The sequence below is a fragment of the Caloenas nicobarica genome, chromosome 2, assembly GCF_036013445.1.
Source record: "Caloenas nicobarica isolate bCalNic1 chromosome 2, bCalNic1.hap1, whole genome shotgun sequence".
Lineage (NCBI taxonomy): Eukaryota > Metazoa > Chordata > Aves > Columbiformes > Columbidae > Caloenas > Caloenas nicobarica.
The window spans coordinates 13,236,391-13,252,354 of record NC_088246.1 but is presented as its reverse complement, the minus strand read 5'-3'; the positions used below and the strand labels follow the sequence as shown (position 1 = coordinate 13,252,354).

Genomic DNA, 15,964 nt, shown 5'->3' with positions numbered 1-15,964 from the left:
TTCCATTATTGTTATCTAGCTGCTTGCCCAGCTGTTGCTCTTTTTTTCCCTCTTTACAAAGTGTATGTACTTTCTGTTGGACATAGTTGCAATGCTTTTCCTCTAGAGCACCGCCTCTGCAGTAGACAGTTTGCAGTGGATCTGCAGATGCTCTGTGCCATGGCCTCTGTGGGGCAATGTGGAGCTGTTCTAGACGGACCCAGGGCTCTGCTCTGCATTCAGAGCACTCTGTGGTGACATGCTCCCCTCCTCTTGAGCAATCTCCCCACTTTCCAAACACTTATCCAGGGTGCAGCGACACTGGCAGCTCATGCAGTGAACCTTCCTTACGGCTCTCCCTCCCCACATGTTTTTTACAGAACATGTACAGGAGCCACGGGGAAAAAAATAGATTGTCATTCTTCATAAATTCAGTGCAAGTTTCTCCCTCTTTTGCCAGTGGCTATCCCACAGATTGATAGGAAACAAGAAATTGTAGATCTCGATTTTGTTACAGTTCTGTCAAAATCTTGCAAGTAATACTGCTCTGTAGTATATTTCTAACAGACACTTTCCTGCAAAAATTAGCAGCAAGTGTCAAGTACTGTATAATTTTGATATTTAAATGACCTCGTTTTGTGAAAATTCTAATGCATATACTCTAATGCCCTAGCTTAGCAGAGAATGTACAGTGTGAGAACCTGCTTTCCTCAACTTTTGAGGTGATGAAGGCAAAAAAGTAGGGTAGAAAAACTGGTTGACTTGTTCAGAAACAAATTAGCATTCCTTCATTTGAATGTTATCTCTAAAACGTGGCCTTTTTCAAAATAATTCTTTCTTCAAATTGTCCAGGTATCCATTACCTTACCATGGACAGAAACAATAAAACCCCTTCAGTCCAGCATTCAGTGTGATGTGGAGAGTTTAAAGAAGAAATGGGTCTGAAGTGCCAACAGAAAATAGTCTTTAATGTGAAGTTCTTGTAAGAAATTTTTTGCTGTTACATGTTTATAGTAGGAAGCTGCTGGCTATTCTTCGCTTTTGTTTTTTTTATCCCTAGCTGATGAAATTCCTGTCCAGTACTGTGCTCAGCCAACCAACGGGGTGGTTTATTTCAGAGCTGTTTCCAGCTTGAACACGCTTCCTGAAGAGCTCAAACCATATGTGCCGCTCTTCTGCAATGTCATCACAAAGTGAGAAGTTTGCTTTAGTTTTTAAGAAATTAATAAGAAGTAATACAGCTGACTAAAATAGTATCGCTTTTAATACCTTCAGCAACTGTTCTTGTTATAGAAGGGAAATGCTGGTAAGTTGGTGTCCTGCCGAAGCAGTGGTCTTCTCTCTTCCCCACAGAGCTGCCAGTTCCTGTCCCCTTCTCCATCAGTCGCTGCATTGCCTTGTTCCCCAGCATCCACACAAGCATTCCCTGAACAGATTGAAAAATTGATATAAATGGAAAATAGCCTAGCAGAAACTAAAGGAATAAAGAATTAAAGGAGGAATCTGTTGTTTTTATTGGTGATAACAGTTTATGTGATGTTATTACTGAAGTTCCATATGGATGTTGGTAGCAAGCCTGTACATAAAGCACACTTTTTAATACACCATTTTGAATTAACAGGATGCTTTAATTGCAAAGCTTGGTGTATGATTTTTTTTTTCTTTTGTAAGGTGTGAAGTATTATGATTGCTTCATAATGCCCCAAATTGTTTAGTTGCTAAATTAGTATTGACCTAAACAGTCTTCTTTGCAAATGGCATATGGATCCTGGTTTTGGCATACACTGAGAATGGAAATAAATCTGTATTGTTTTTCACAGGATGGGATGTGGGGCCCTTGATTACAGGGAACAAGCCCAGAAAATAGAACTGAAAACAGGTGGGATGTCTGTCAGCCCACATATCATTCCAGATGATTCACACCTGGATGTGTATGAACAGGTAAGTTAATCATAAACTTTAAGACATTACGCTTGCAGTAACAGCTCTGTCGTTAAGGGTCAGTCAGGGCTTCCAGGTGGAGAGTCAGGTAATGTGCATTGAAAACTTAGTGTATAAAAACACTCTTGCCTTTTCATGTAAGATATAAGTTTGAGAATTACAATAACGTAGTATTTTTTTTTAAGGGGCGTGTTTGATGTGGTTATCCATTTTATGGCAGTGCTTCCCTAGCATCTGTCACTGTATTTTTTGACTGCTGTAAAAGGTTTTGGAAGCTGAGGATAGAGGACAGAATAGTACAATGTTCTCCGTGCAGATTGCTGTTAATGTGCGTATGTCACTGTTAGTGTGGTTCAGAAACATGGGATGTACCTTAGTATTGGGCATAACAATCCCAGCAACATCCTGTTAAGATTTTTTTCAGAATTGCTGGTGTCTGCTGCTGTGGTTTACTCCATATGGATCCTGGAGTTGAATTAGGGGGACTCCTTTTGAGGAAGGTGCATCCCCAGTACAGTTTTATTTGTACTTCATGTGAAAAATGAGAAATTCTGTTTATGAACTGCTACTTACTGTTGAGAAGGAGGAATTGACAGGCCTGCTTTGTGTGAAGAACAATCACATTTCATGTCTGCTCTGATTTTGGTAGCACAGCCTGCATTGAAGTGGTTTTGTGATGTGTAGCATTAGGTTGACATCGTTGCATCACTCTCATAAAAAGTTGTGCATTTCTCAGACCATTGCTTTGGTTGTCTTGTGTGAAGGGTTTTTTTGTGTTTTGTTTTTCTTTTTTTTTTCCTTCAGGGTGTGCTCTTTTCATCTCTCTGCTTGGATAGAAATCTGCCAGACATGATGCATTTGTGGAGTGAAATATTTAACAAGTACAGTACATTGGGTTTTGTTTACTTGTTTGTGTTTCTGCATGTGTTTTGGGGTTCTCTTTTTCCCTTTCGCCGAACCATTCTGTTCTTCTTGGACATCCTTCTTTGGGATTTCTTTTTATAACTGTATCTTCGACTGGCTTCCAGTTTCTAAACTTAAGCATTCCATCATTTGCATGACTATCTAGTGGATTAAATGGAGAACTAGCAGTCTAAAAGCATTTTGAACTTGGAATGATGAATGATTCAGTATTATACATTCCATTGGTGTGCTTTTGCATGACCTAGAGACCTGCTTCTACTCTTTTTCAGCCCCCGCTTTGAGGAGGAAGAGCATTTCCGAGTGCTGGTTAAGAAGACTGCCCAGGAGCTCTCAAATGGGGTTCCGGATTGTGGGCATTTGTACGCTTCTATTAGAGCCAGCAAAAACCTTACGCCTTCTGGAGAACTGCAGGAGATGTTCAGTGGGATGGATCAGGTGGGAAATTGATGGCATCCTTCAGCGAGGCCCAAATCCTTGACTCTGCAATTACAGTGCTCGTTTTTGCTGATTCACTTTATTCCCTAAGTCTGTGGTCTTTCTGCCTTTGCTTCCCGCACAGGTGAAGTTAATGAAAAGAGTAGCAGAAATGTCCGATATTAAACCAATACTGCGCAAACTGCCACGCATTAAGAAGTATTTATTAAACAGCGACAACATCAGGTGAGTTCCAGCTAAAAAGAAAAGGGGCGTTTTGGTTAAAGAGAGGCTGTAGGTTCTCAATGTGCATTTCTTAGTGCGCTTCATGGAGTACTGGGGTTCAGTGAAATGGGAGGTCTGTGGGAAAACTACGCAAATGTTACTAGTTTAAGTTCTCTTTGCTTACAAAGAGATGGCTATGGCTTATTTTGTTAGTTGTTTAATAAGTATGAGAAATTTATGGCAAATTTCTTATGTAACAGCTGTACCAAAAGTGTGTAAATTGCCAGTGGGATTTTACAAAAATATTCAAAATTATGCTTATTGGGGTTTTGGTTTTGTTTTGGTTTTTTGGTTGTTTGGTTTGTTTGGGGTTGTTTTTTTTTTTGGTTGGTTGGTTTTTTTGTTTGGTTTGTTTTGGGTTTTTTCTTTAAATTTTACTAAGAGACAAATACTGTTATATTGTACTGTAACGGTAGAATGCAGTCGTTTTGGATGTTTTTCTCCCCAAACAAATAGTGACATTCTGGAACCTGCTTTATGCATCTATTGGAAACAGTAAGAGAGCGCTTTAAGGTGTTTAGTGTCAGGCGCGTTAGTTCAAAAAATAAGTCATTTTGAAGTGACATAAGTTGCAAAGTTTTGTTTTGCGAAACATGAAATGATGAACAGAATTGTGGAAATATCTATATGGTTCAAAACCATGATAGGTCTGCCTGTGAACAGAGAATACAGAGGACATTAGTTTCTTTGTGAGACTTTTATATTTTGCAAAACTGATTAAAGTCCTTTCCTGTGCACAAAAGTGGTTTGACAGCTACTGCTGAAGTTTAGGTCTGAGAGTGTTTTTGGGCAAGCAAAAGAAAAGGAGTTGGACTGTGACTTCTGTTTTTGGTATATCAAATACTGGATTATGAGTATTTTGCTTTTTTTCTGTGATAATGATTATCAGTGACTGCAGATCTAGCATTCTGATGAATTAATAGAAAATGTTTAGGAAGACAGAGTGGTGCAAATATGAGAGACCGTCAGAAAATACAAAAACATTTAAAAACTTGATATGTATTTTCAACAGATGTTCAGTGAATGCAGCACCTCAACAGATATCAGAAGCATCTAAAGAAGTAGAGAAATTTATAAAAAGCATTGGTAGAAGTAAAAAAGAGAGAAAACCTGTTCGTCCCCATGTAATTGAGGTAAGAAATTACGTCATTTGTGACTAGGGCATGAAATGCAATTGGATTTGATGTTGTGTAAAGACCACTGTGCAATCAGAAGATCATTTGAACTCAGATACCACGTCCATGCGACGATGTCTGAAGAAATGTGCCAGAGCCAGCTCTGTGGTAAACTGCGCTGTGTTTTGCCACAGAGGCTGTCTTCACCTCAGTAAAACAGACAAGAGTAATCCTGTAGATCAGCTGTCAAGCCTTACCCTCAGGTTATGGCTTTTGTGTGGGATGTGGAAAAAGAAATTCTTCCTTTCTCTGTCGCATAAAACTGTAATTTCTTGGTTTAGCTGAGCTTTACTTGAAATGTTGGCCAAAAGGAAATAGGGCATGACATGCAGTCTCTCAGCTGCTTAAGAATTTGTTTCGTTATCTGGATGTTCAGGACATTTGGCACAAAGTGTGTTTGGCTCAATAGAGTTGACAAAGGATTTGCTCTTTCAGTATGCAGGTCTGTCTCAATCTCTGACCAGACTGGAACAGGCTGCCAGTTCCCTACCCGTGGGGGAAATGGTAGTCTGAAACTTTCTGGGTGTCATTTAATCTCTGTCTTGGTGTCTTTCAGTGCCAAATCACTCTTGAAAGGAAATTTATTTGGCATTTACTTAGAAATGCAAATTTAAAGAAGTACTAGAGTAGCTTGCTTATGTTTATGACAACATGGTCTGGTGGTGGTTTCGGAGAGGTTTGAAGGGCAGAGGTTACATTTGTAGTATTCTTGGTCTGAATTGTTAAATCATCTTTTAATAAGAGGGTTGGGTCTTTTGTAGAAATCTTCAGAAGTCAAACCCGTGGGAAGCGAAATGCTTACTGGTTTGCAGATCACAAGGAAACTGGTTAATGTAAGTACGGTATTGGTTGGGGATATTGGTATTAGAGGGCTATTAATCTGAAATGTCATGTGCCATTCAGTTCTGCCCTCTGACTGTTGTTTTGTTAAAGTAGCCATCAAACTTCTTCATCTTCCAATGTCATCCTTTTTGGTCCTGGCTTGAAGGTCATTTAGCCAACTTCACACCCCTGTGCAGGCAAATACCTGCTTGTGCTGTGCTTGTAAGCAATGCTTATTTTATTTTTGGCCTGGTTTCAGAACCAGACTTGTGTGGTGTCGCTCAGAGTTTAGCCCCTTCCTTTCCTTCCTCTCCTCCCTCAATCATTCAGAATGTGATGACACCTAACAGAAGAGCATCAGTGACAATTCAGTAAAATTGAAAGTCTGTATTTGGTGTCAGGAGAGACAAACAGCTCAGCACACCCTTCTTTGCAAAGAAGGCAGGGAGAGCTCAGCCCATGGTTTTGCTTGCTGACCAGTCATGTGTGCGCTGCTGTCCTTGGCCCAGGCAGCCAGAGGTGTGCGAGGGGCTGCGAAGCCTGTCTCTGAAGTAAGAAAGGCTTGGGAACATTGAAATGGGGTCATACAAGCCACTGGAGGCGTGTGAGGCTCTGCTCATGCTTAAGTAAGAGCACAAGCAGGTGTATGTGTGAAAGGGACAAAGAGGCGAGTGCTGCAGGGGCCTGGAGCTGTGAAGAGGACTGAAAGTTTTGAAGTGGGGTTGTAAAGAAGAATTGAGTTTATTGCAGGGGATGTTTGAGCAGAAATTCATATAGCTGCTGCTGTTCTTAGTTAGTTTGCTTTTTGTGCGTGTTTCAGTTTCTGAATCTGTTTTCAATATCTATAATTGAGTAGGTGGACTGAAATATGATGTGGTGACCACGTACTTAGGTGGACAGAAGAGTTACGAACACTTGTTTCAATCCAAATAAAGACGTGCCAGGGGAAGTGTGACAGTCAAAACTCATCATAATAACACAAGGCCTGCACAATGAGAAGCTGGCGTGCAAGGATGGGCAGCTGATGTACAGTGCCCATGTACTTTAGTTTCCCAAGGCAATTCTATATACTGGATTGTTAATATGGGCACAAGTGAAATGTCAGTGATCGCAGTGTAGGTCAAGCAGCAGCTTTAGCATTTGTGTGTCTGTGTGTTTGGCAGAATTTTACAGTTGTCAAAAACAAAAAACAAACCAAAAAAACAACAAAAAAAAAACCACCACAAAACCAAAACCCCAGAGTTCTCAAATGGATAACTTGTCTCTTATCTGCTAATTGTGACAATGTGTTTTTCTCTTAGGATCCTACTTTCAAACCGTGCCAGATGAAGACCCATTTTGTACTGCCCTTCCCAGTGAACTATGTCGGGGAATGCATTCGAACCGTTCCCTACACAGCTGCAGACTATGCCAGGTGGGAAGCAGAATCAGCAGGAGCCTTCTACATGTGTTGCAAAGCACAAAACAAAATTGAACATGTTAGGCTGACCACAGAAAATGGAGTGTCAATAGAAAATGCTTTGTGGGGCATTTGTCACAAATTCTTTATGGAGCAATCTTTGCATGGCTAGGTCCAGAAATGCCCTGTTTTAGTAAATGCTGAGATTAAGTAACAAGGGGCAGCTACCCCCTAACTTCCAAATAAACAGCCCTGCCTACTTGGATGTGTCCGAGTTGAAAATCCCATTGCATGTAGCAAAGTTTAGGAGGCTGCTTTTGTATTTCATTACAATGAAATAAATGGAAATAAGGAACGTTCCAAAGCAGTGCCACTCTTACAATGATGTCACATTATTCAGTTACTAGTAAATATTGAGTATTGTTACCATTACTGCTGTAGATTACAAGAAACAATGCATTGCAGGTGCGGGGATCTTTGTGAGCTTTAGCAAAAGTTGAGAATATTGTTATCCAGTTAATCTCTTTGTTGATATTTCTCTCATTACAGCCTTCGAATTCTTGCACAGTTGATGACAGCTAAGTTCCTACATAGAGAAATCAGAGAGAAAGGAGGGGCTTATGGTGGAGGTGCCAAACTTAGTCACAGTGGCATATTCACTTTCTACTCCTACAGGTAACAGTAGGTTCATTCTTTCCTGTTCACACTGACTGCACTTACATTTATCTTATTTTTGACTTAGCTGTAGCTCTTTCAAGATTAAGTGAAATAAAAAGAATGTTGAATCACAAGAAAGTGATTCAGTGCTGCTGATGTTAAGATTAGTTGCTTAAGGTATATCGGTTTCGTTAATAAACCCCTCCTTGCTTTCTCTGGTTTCTGTCCTTGGGAAAGACGAACTTATCTCTGCTGGTAGCAACCGTTGTTGCGTCTCTGTACTTAGGTGTTTGTTGTCTTGGTACCAGATTTATGTAAAACTGGCTTTCACTTGTTTCTTCAGGGGTTGAGGAGGCCCTAAAAAAGGTAATAGAAGACTATTCTAAATCTGAGACCAGGAAGTAGAATAATGTTGTCCTGGTTTTGAAAATACGCAGCCTCCTTTTGGTGACTGGCTGGAATCATCAGGGACTGAGCAGAAAGCATTGCTGCTGATGAGCTAGAATTGCTTTCTCCTTTTCTTTTCCTCTTTTTTTGCCAGTCCAGAGCAATTATCTTGCAGTGGTCTTACCAAAACACTTTCAGGTGAATTTGCACTGGTGGTATTAAAGACTAGTTATAATCGCCCCTAAAAATATCATGTGGCTGGAGTCCTGGCTTAAATCATTTTCCTAGACCGAAGGCAGTTTAGCAGAGTACTTGGTTGCGATTCCTAGCTAAAATTTGAGCAGCTTTTCCTCTCTGTGAAGCTTCAACATGGTAGGACTTGTCCTGGTGAGTATTTCAGTAGCTGTTAACCTGTTGCACGTGTTTTACAGGGAGCAGGAACAGGTGTAGCAGGAAACACAAGATACGGGATATCATAAATATTACCATTGTTGATATTAATGGCAGTTACATTTACTAAGCTGTTGTAGCAAATTGATAACACATTGTAAAAATGTAAAAAAAAAAGGCTGGTTCACCATCTTTTTAAATGCCAGTTCTCTACACACTGCCTGGGAACTGCTTTTAGGCAACTGAACTTGCTGCATTTATCTAAAATTCAAAATATGGTTTGCAACACTTCTTTCTTCTGAAAAATGAAACCCAAACCAAACCTCAAAACCTCTTTTTGTAAACAAAGTTTATCATCCTGTTTAATCCCTGTGTATGTATGTTTGTGTGGTGCATAGCAAGCTATGAATGAAATTAGAACAAAGCAATGACAGTATTTCATTTTGTAAGACTTAAGTAATTGATTTTACTTTTTTTTTCTTTTTTTTTTCTCCTCCTAAGAGACCCGAATTCCTTAACCACCTTGAAAACATTTGAGAAAGCAGTCGAATGGGCCAAATCTGGAGAATTCACACAGCAGGATATCGATGAAGCTAAGCTAGCAGTATTTGCTGCTGTAGATGCACCAATAGCTCCTTCAGATAAAGGTATATTCTCACCAGCCTCCCAGTGCGGCCAGTGAGGGTTTTTTATTTAAGTTTAAAGTGAAGAAGATAGTTTGCACATGACAAAATTTGTTGGCAGGTGTAAGACAATTGCAGTTTCAACAAAGCAGCCAATTCCTCTTGCTCCCTTTCAGAGACGCCTCATGCATTCAGTCTCTACTGAAGTTTTTGTTTTCACGCTGTTCCTTGATGTCAGGTGAATAGATGGAGATAGGAGATGGAGGTAGATTGAAGAAACAACTTTAGGCTTGGAAAGGGCATTAAATGCAAGCAAATAAAAGGAAATATTGGTCTTTTGATTAAAATGAAAAGTTGGAAAGATAATTTTCTTGACGTAGGTGTACATATGAATGTCTCTCACCTTTCACATGTACTTTTTTTGAAGAATTATAAAAGTCTGTCTGCTATGGCGGTGGGTGTTACCTTTATGTATCTGCATTCTTATGATGGCTTGGTAGCATCTTCACACCTTTCTAGTTTGCTCACATGTTGCTTTGCTTTCTTTGCTTATGTTTCTCAGCCTAATTTCAATCCAAAACTTTCTAAGCTATTATTGAATACATTCCCTTCCTATACATAAAGGAATTATAAGGTTAAGTACATATTAAAATCATGCTAATTTTATATTAACACTAACTTATTAGACGCGAAAACTTAACACGAAGCTTAAGGAACTTGGTTTTGTTCTGGGCAATTAAAAAAAAGAGTGATCAATTTTAGATGCATACGAGTGAAATGCATGGATGTTGAACGTTGGCGTTTGAACACGCATCTTAATGGAGCTGTGGCAAATTCAGTGAACCACTGCACAGAGTAACGTTGTTCAATAGGCCTGGATGCTGTTGCAGAGATACCCGCCCCTTCCTACCACCTTATTGTCATCCCTGGGCCCTGCCTGAGGACTTGAGCTGCCGTATCCAGCCGTGAAGTGAGCGCTGCTTTGGGCAGGAGGGTGGGCCAGTTGGCAGATGTCCTCCCAAACTGCTTTGTTCCCCCTCTGATTATTTGCATGCCAGAAAGTTTTTCCATTATTATTTTGGAGTTCTCTGGTTGTTCACATACCTATAATATTAATATTGGAATACTGTAGGCAACTATTCCAACAAAAGCATTAATGCATTTCTATGTGGATTTCTGTGCATAGTACAAAAAGGTGATCAGACCTTGCAGGTATGCTACAGCTGATAGCAAATTTAAGAGTTTGTTGTTATAAACCATAATAAGACTAGAAGCCTCATGAAATGCAGTTTGGCTGAAATGTTGTTAGAAACTCCTGAGACTCTCTAGAATGAATCACATTAGGGTGTTTAGGTTTTCCAAACCACCATTATGTTTAGATTTTTGACAAACTAAATCACTTGCCAGAATATAATATTTTTTTTTCCTAAATAGGAAACTCTTACTACCTCAGAAAATTATATACCTGGTTCTGACCTTCAATACTTGATTAACGGTTAGATGTTGTCTCAGAACAATGGCCTAATGGCAGTCTCTGGTTTTTCCCTTCCAGCACACATCTCTGTCGGAGTTTGCACTCCTTCATGCTTTAAATAGTTGTAACTGAGATTCCAGTCACCAATGCAGCATCTGGTTTTGTTTTTTCTAGGAATGGGTCATTTCTTGTATGGGATTTCTGATGAAATGAAGCAGTCACACAGAGAACAACTTTTTGCTGTCAACAGTGATAACCTGGTTGATGTATCAAACAAGTAAGTCAGTGCTCAATTTAGGAAAATGTTTACTTGAAAAATAGAACAAAAGCCTAATTTGAAAAAGAAAACAGCTTGTTAAAGTTGTCGTAAGATAAAGTTCTTGAATTTCCTTCCTTGGCCTTTCGTACTATTTTGATTATTTGCTTTTGTAACCTAGAAAGAGAGGTGTTAATTATATCCTGCTTATTGCATTTCAGCAGATGTAACTTCCTACATTCTGAGTTTGTGGGAGATTTTTTTACTTTTGAAGGGTCCAGAAATTGTCTGGAGAAACAGTAACCTCAGCCATCCAGCTCCTGGCTATATGAGCTGGTTCTTCTAGACCTGTAATATTTTTTAGACTTCTGAATTCCACTTTAGACTTAAGGATTCCACTACTGAAAAATACAAGGTTAAGGAAAGGCTAGTTAGGGCTACGGCTTAGGAGACTTGTATTGAGGTGACTGGGGAGAAACCACTGCAAATCCAAAAGATGCTGTAAAAGCAAACAGTGGGTACATATCAAACAGCATTTCTTCCTGAGGTGGGATTATTTTTAACTTGAATAGCAGAGTTATGGATAACTGAATGCAGCAGCTTCTCATTTGTTCCTGTTTTTTTTTTTTTTTCTTGCAGGTATCTTGCAGCTGGGAAGAGCACTCGTGGTCAAGCTGTACTTGGCCCAGAAAATGCAGATATCACCAAAGATCCCTCATGGGTCAAACGATGAATTGCTGCTGAACATGCACGCTAATACAGAACCAGCTAATCTGTGTGACTACATAATTAGTTTTTTGTAGTAACTTTTAATGTGCTATGGTCCAACTTATGTGTTCATTGCTGCTTTTAACAGTGACCAACAAACCCGTTAAAAGCTGTCCTAGAAATAATTATGTGAAAAATTTTCTAACCATACAGTATTTGAGAGCAAGAATGATTTGCTGTTATGGCAAAGACAGACTTGATATTTTACTGAACTCACTCCTCCAATTGCACATGAATACTATATAAATTAATATTTTTGTATATGTAAAACTCTAGAGTTTTAAATGGTGTTTGTTTGAAATCATGTCTGCTGTTGGATATATAAAGAACTCTCTCTCCTACAAATTTCATTCTTCAGTGTGATGATTCCAGCCTCCATAGCATGAGCCACCAGGTAGAGGAGCTTTGTGACAGCACATTCTACCCCCCATCAAGCCAAGTTTGTAGTGAACTGCAGCACAGTGGGCAAATCATTAATGAATCAGTGTACAGTGTATTTTATCTTGCCAATCTGGGCAACATGCAGTTGTGTTTTGATATGACACAGTCTAGTATTTAATTTTTTGTCAAGGTCTAATTAACAAACTGGCATGGGGAAACATCTTTGGCCGTGTTTGTCAGACTAATTTCAAAAATCAATTTTACCCTTTTTCATCATTGAGTTTATTTTAATAGCCTTAAAGAAGCCAAAAGGAAACATGAAACAAGGACCAGATTGTGCTCTTCTGAATCTCAAGAAGTTTTGGTTTGTTTTTCTTGAAAAATATGAGCAAAGGGCAGGGATTCAGAGCTCTATCCTAATGCTGAAGCAGCAACAACAAACAGCTTGCCCAGCTGTGAACACTCCCTGCATGGTTACTGAAAGAAAAGGGCAGGTGCGTTTTTCCTTTCCTGAACTGTACATAGAATCCTTCATGAAGCACTAATCCCCCAACTTGTTCAACAGCAGGTGAATACAATTTCTGACAAGTCACACATGGTGTTTGCAACAGTACTTTATTTCACTTCAGATACATTAAGCACATCCTGTAACTCAACACAAAGCTAGCCATCTACACGTATTTTTGGGGTGTAAGTACTCTGAAACAAAGTGCAGTAGATGAGTAACTTACAGAGTGCATAGAACCGTGTTGCACTTGCTGTTAAAGGGCAGTATCAGTACATGGTGCTTCTCCATTAGATGCTAAGGGTTTGTTTCAAACGTAACACACATACAGGACAAAATCTGTGTGACTGTCTTGTTTCACATAAAGTGCTGGTACAATAATTTAAATGTTACAAAACAAAGCTGTAACGATTCTAAAGCATTGTTACTCACAATGTGCATCTATGACAATAATCTAAAAGTGATCTCTTTAGATGGCTCCGGTTTCTGCTTCCTTTGGGCTGTGCATAGCAACATGCTCCAGCTGGCCGGAATCTGAGACATCATAACTAGTCTTGTATTTGGCGAGGATTTTCATCAGTGGTCGCAGCTTCAGCCACCATTGCTCCTTGGGAATCCTGTGTCTGTGTAAGACCAGTGTGTGGTGGGGAAAAAAAATAATAAAAAAGGTGATTTACTTGGTAGCTACAACAAACACATTTTGTAGCTCATTTGATAACACTAACTGCCTTCCTTATAAACAGGATCAGATATGACATTTATGGTGGGATGTAAACACCCAAAATGGGGAGAAATAAGGACAGAATACTGAAGGAATTAATAGATTTTACTATAAAATATGTTCTTTATAGGTAAGTATAATACCAAATTGCTGCCCCGCTAAACAGTACCCCAAGTAAAGTAATTCTAGGCATTAGAACAAAGATAATAATGAGAAAGTTATTTAAAAACATCGTGGAGTCCCAGAATCCATAACGAGACTTCCAAGTATAAGTAAGAGAAAGCAAGAAGGGCATTGTTAGAAAAGTGAACAACCAAAGGGAATCACTGGCTGAATGCAGGCCAGAGACAGAAGTGGAATAAAACAGTTGGCACACGCTGTGTTGTTCGTTTGATGTGGTGAAAGGAAGCCTGTGTCGAGATGTTTAAAATGTAAGCAGCGTATACATACACAAAGTCTGTTTCAGTCTTAAGCTCAGCCACGGGTTGGAAAACAAGGTTGCGTCTACGCATTCCCAGCAAACAAACTGAGTCTTCAGTATTGGCAAATACTTTTCCTAAAAGAATGAAATAATTCAGGATCTTACACTTGTGAGGGCAAACACCCTTTTTCTGTAATTAAACTGAATAGGAAGCTTATGGTAGCTTAATTCCAGTTACTGAATATTTAATGTAATGATAAAATATCAATTAGTAGAGTTAGAAGATCCTCATTTGTTTAATTTGGCTTTGGTGATTAGCTATGAAAATGCAGTGCAATTAAGCAACAATAAAACAGAATTTTAACATCCAATTTTAAATTAGATTTTAGTAAATAACACTTCGCAAAAGTTCCCAAAGAAGATATATTACCTTCTTCTGTCTCCCATGAAGCCACCATGAAACAAAAAGGAAGAACAGATGTAACTATATAACCATCAATTCCTTCATGCATGAAAAACTGCAAACACACTGGCATTTTTTTAAAGGACGATAAGAAAACAGCTATCTGAATTATTGACTTCCCTTGAGGGGAAATCATCTTACAGCAGGAAGCACAGCAAGGCACTACTGAGTAATAAAAACATAGTCACCATACTTCTTTCCCTCTTGATTAACAAACGAAAATACATTCATTTGTTTGCATAGTACAGTAGTCTTATATACTAATAGACAATGAAAGTATTATCAAGAGAGCACCAAATATTTCTGCACCTTTTCGGTAGGTTTCTTTCAGTTTTTTGGAGATCCACTGCATAGCTTTTGCAGATATTTTTGTCCCAAAGTTTCTATCAAATGGTGAAGGTGCACCACCCTGTGTGAAAAGTTAACTGTGGATTAGTTTAGTTATCACACCAATATTTGTGTCTTTATCAATTACCTCTGTTAACGGCCTGCTCTACCTCTTATTTCCATTCCCCCTACTTACAAAAACAAATAAACCAAAAACCCCACTGCACGAATCAAGCTAAAACATTTAAAATTTGTTTTAAACACCTCTAGAATTCTCATGGAATCAATCTCATGGCAGCCTGGGTTCAGCAGAACATCAACCAGGAAACTGCAGCAACGCACGTGCTGACTCTGTCAGCTGGGACATCTGGAAGCGGCGCCGTCCTGCAGCTGGAATGGGAAGCCCATGGTCCCGTGTATATAACACCAAGATGAAACAGCCACACTGGGACTCCTAGACTAGTAATTGCATTATTTCTTTTTTTCTTTTTTTTTTTGGCTGCTTTCATTCCAAGTATTACAGCACCCTTTATATAGTTCTGGGAACAAAAGTGTTGTTATGAGGTTTTTTTTAAACCCTCTCTCTATATTATATATAGTATGACTTTTCTATCCATTTTCCATGCAGCAGATGGGATTGAAATCATATGAAGTGAAGTGGTTCCAAATAGATTCTTTGACTAATGCTGGTCCTGACTTTCAAAATAAACTTTGCTACATTTTATGCAGAAAGTGCCCACCTCAGTGTTGAATAATCTAAAAAATATAGAAGAGGAATATACATACAACTTGAAATGACTTAAAAGGAAAGACAGTCGTTTCACTACTAGTACTTGAGAAATTTGGCTCCACATAGATTTTTTTTTACTCTACCACAGTCCTCGTGGTTAGTGTAGCCAAATTAGAAACTCACTATTTGCCGCTAACAAGCAGTATAATGAGATAGAGATGCAAGGTACAATGACCACAAGGAGTAGCTCACTACAGTTTCTTCTACAAGAACAATCCATCTGCACGTATTTTCTTAATGAAATCTCATCTCTTCCAGGGTTCAGAAACCAGATACATTACAGATGGGCAGGTGTGTTCTAATAACATATCACAATAATAATAAGATAGCTGTATTATCTATTAAAAATGTAGTTGTTGTTTAATATAGACAGGAGAGAAATAAAAATGAAAATCATTAAGAATCTAAGGCAGTTTTTTCCCCTAGATTTTTAAGAAGGAATTGCAATAAAATGCAATCCTAACAAAAACTTCTGAGTTACCAACGAACAAAAATCCACACACTTTTTTTTTTCTTTAATTCCAAATCAGACTGGCTTGAAATGCTTGAATAGTGTATGATCTTTGTTTATACAAAGTTACTTTTGTCTGTAATTTTAAGTTCATTCTTACCTGCTGCATGTGACCCAACACATTTTTTCGACAGTCAAACACTCCTTTTCCTTCTTCAGAATACAGCTGATAAATGAAGTCAGTTGTGTAGTTCTCATTGCAGTTCTCATTTCTGTAACAATTAAGGCCAGATATAGTTAGGAAATTTACTGTTAAGTAGTGGATGCCATTACAGCTACTGAATGACAAATGTTTTCACATTTTCTTGATACCAGTACTGATGGCTTGGATATTTTCATCTAATCGCACAT

General features: G+C 38.8%; 2 protein-coding genes across 4 annotated transcripts in view; one reads left to right on the top strand and one right to left on the bottom strand.

Annotated features, from left to right (window-relative positions):
• Positions 1 to 11,828, top strand: part of PITRM1 (pitrilysin metallopeptidase 1) — a 29,144-nt gene extending 17,316 nt beyond the window's left edge. Inside the window, exons 16-27 of the mRNA XM_065627524.1 lie at positions 1,040 to 1,172; positions 1,800 to 1,920; positions 2,725 to 2,801; positions 3,114 to 3,279; positions 3,404 to 3,504; positions 4,556 to 4,676; positions 5,480 to 5,551; positions 6,842 to 6,954; positions 7,489 to 7,614; positions 8,875 to 9,020; positions 10,645 to 10,747; positions 11,366 to 11,828. Coding sequence (XP_065483596.1) covers positions 1,040 to 1,172; positions 1,800 to 1,920; positions 2,725 to 2,801; positions 3,114 to 3,279; positions 3,404 to 3,504; positions 4,556 to 4,676; positions 5,480 to 5,551; positions 6,842 to 6,954; positions 7,489 to 7,614; positions 8,875 to 9,020; positions 10,645 to 10,747; positions 11,366 to 11,459 — 1,373 coding nt within the window. The 3' untranslated portion in view covers positions 11,460 to 11,828. The remainder of the gene's footprint in view (positions 1 to 1,039; positions 1,173 to 1,799; positions 1,921 to 2,724; positions 2,802 to 3,113; positions 3,280 to 3,403; positions 3,505 to 4,555; positions 4,677 to 5,479; positions 5,552 to 6,841; positions 6,955 to 7,488; positions 7,615 to 8,874; positions 9,021 to 10,644; positions 10,748 to 11,365) is intronic.
• Positions 11,829 to 12,480: 652 nt separating this feature from the next.
• PFKP (phosphofructokinase, platelet) overlaps positions 12,481 to 15,964 on the bottom strand; it is a 49,602-nt gene continuing 46,118 nt past the window's right edge. For all 3 annotated transcript variants that reach the window (XM_065627150.1, XM_065627148.1, XM_065627149.1), the window contains 4 exons: positions 15,714 to 15,825; positions 14,295 to 14,394; positions 13,552 to 13,657; positions 12,481 to 13,003 (listed from right to left, as the gene is read on the bottom strand). In XM_065627150.1, coding sequence (XP_065483222.1) covers positions 12,850 to 13,003; positions 13,552 to 13,657; positions 14,295 to 14,394; positions 15,714 to 15,825 — 472 coding nt within the window. In that variant the 3' untranslated portion in view covers positions 12,481 to 12,849. The remainder of the gene's footprint in view (positions 13,004 to 13,551; positions 13,658 to 14,294; positions 14,395 to 15,713; positions 15,826 to 15,964) is intronic.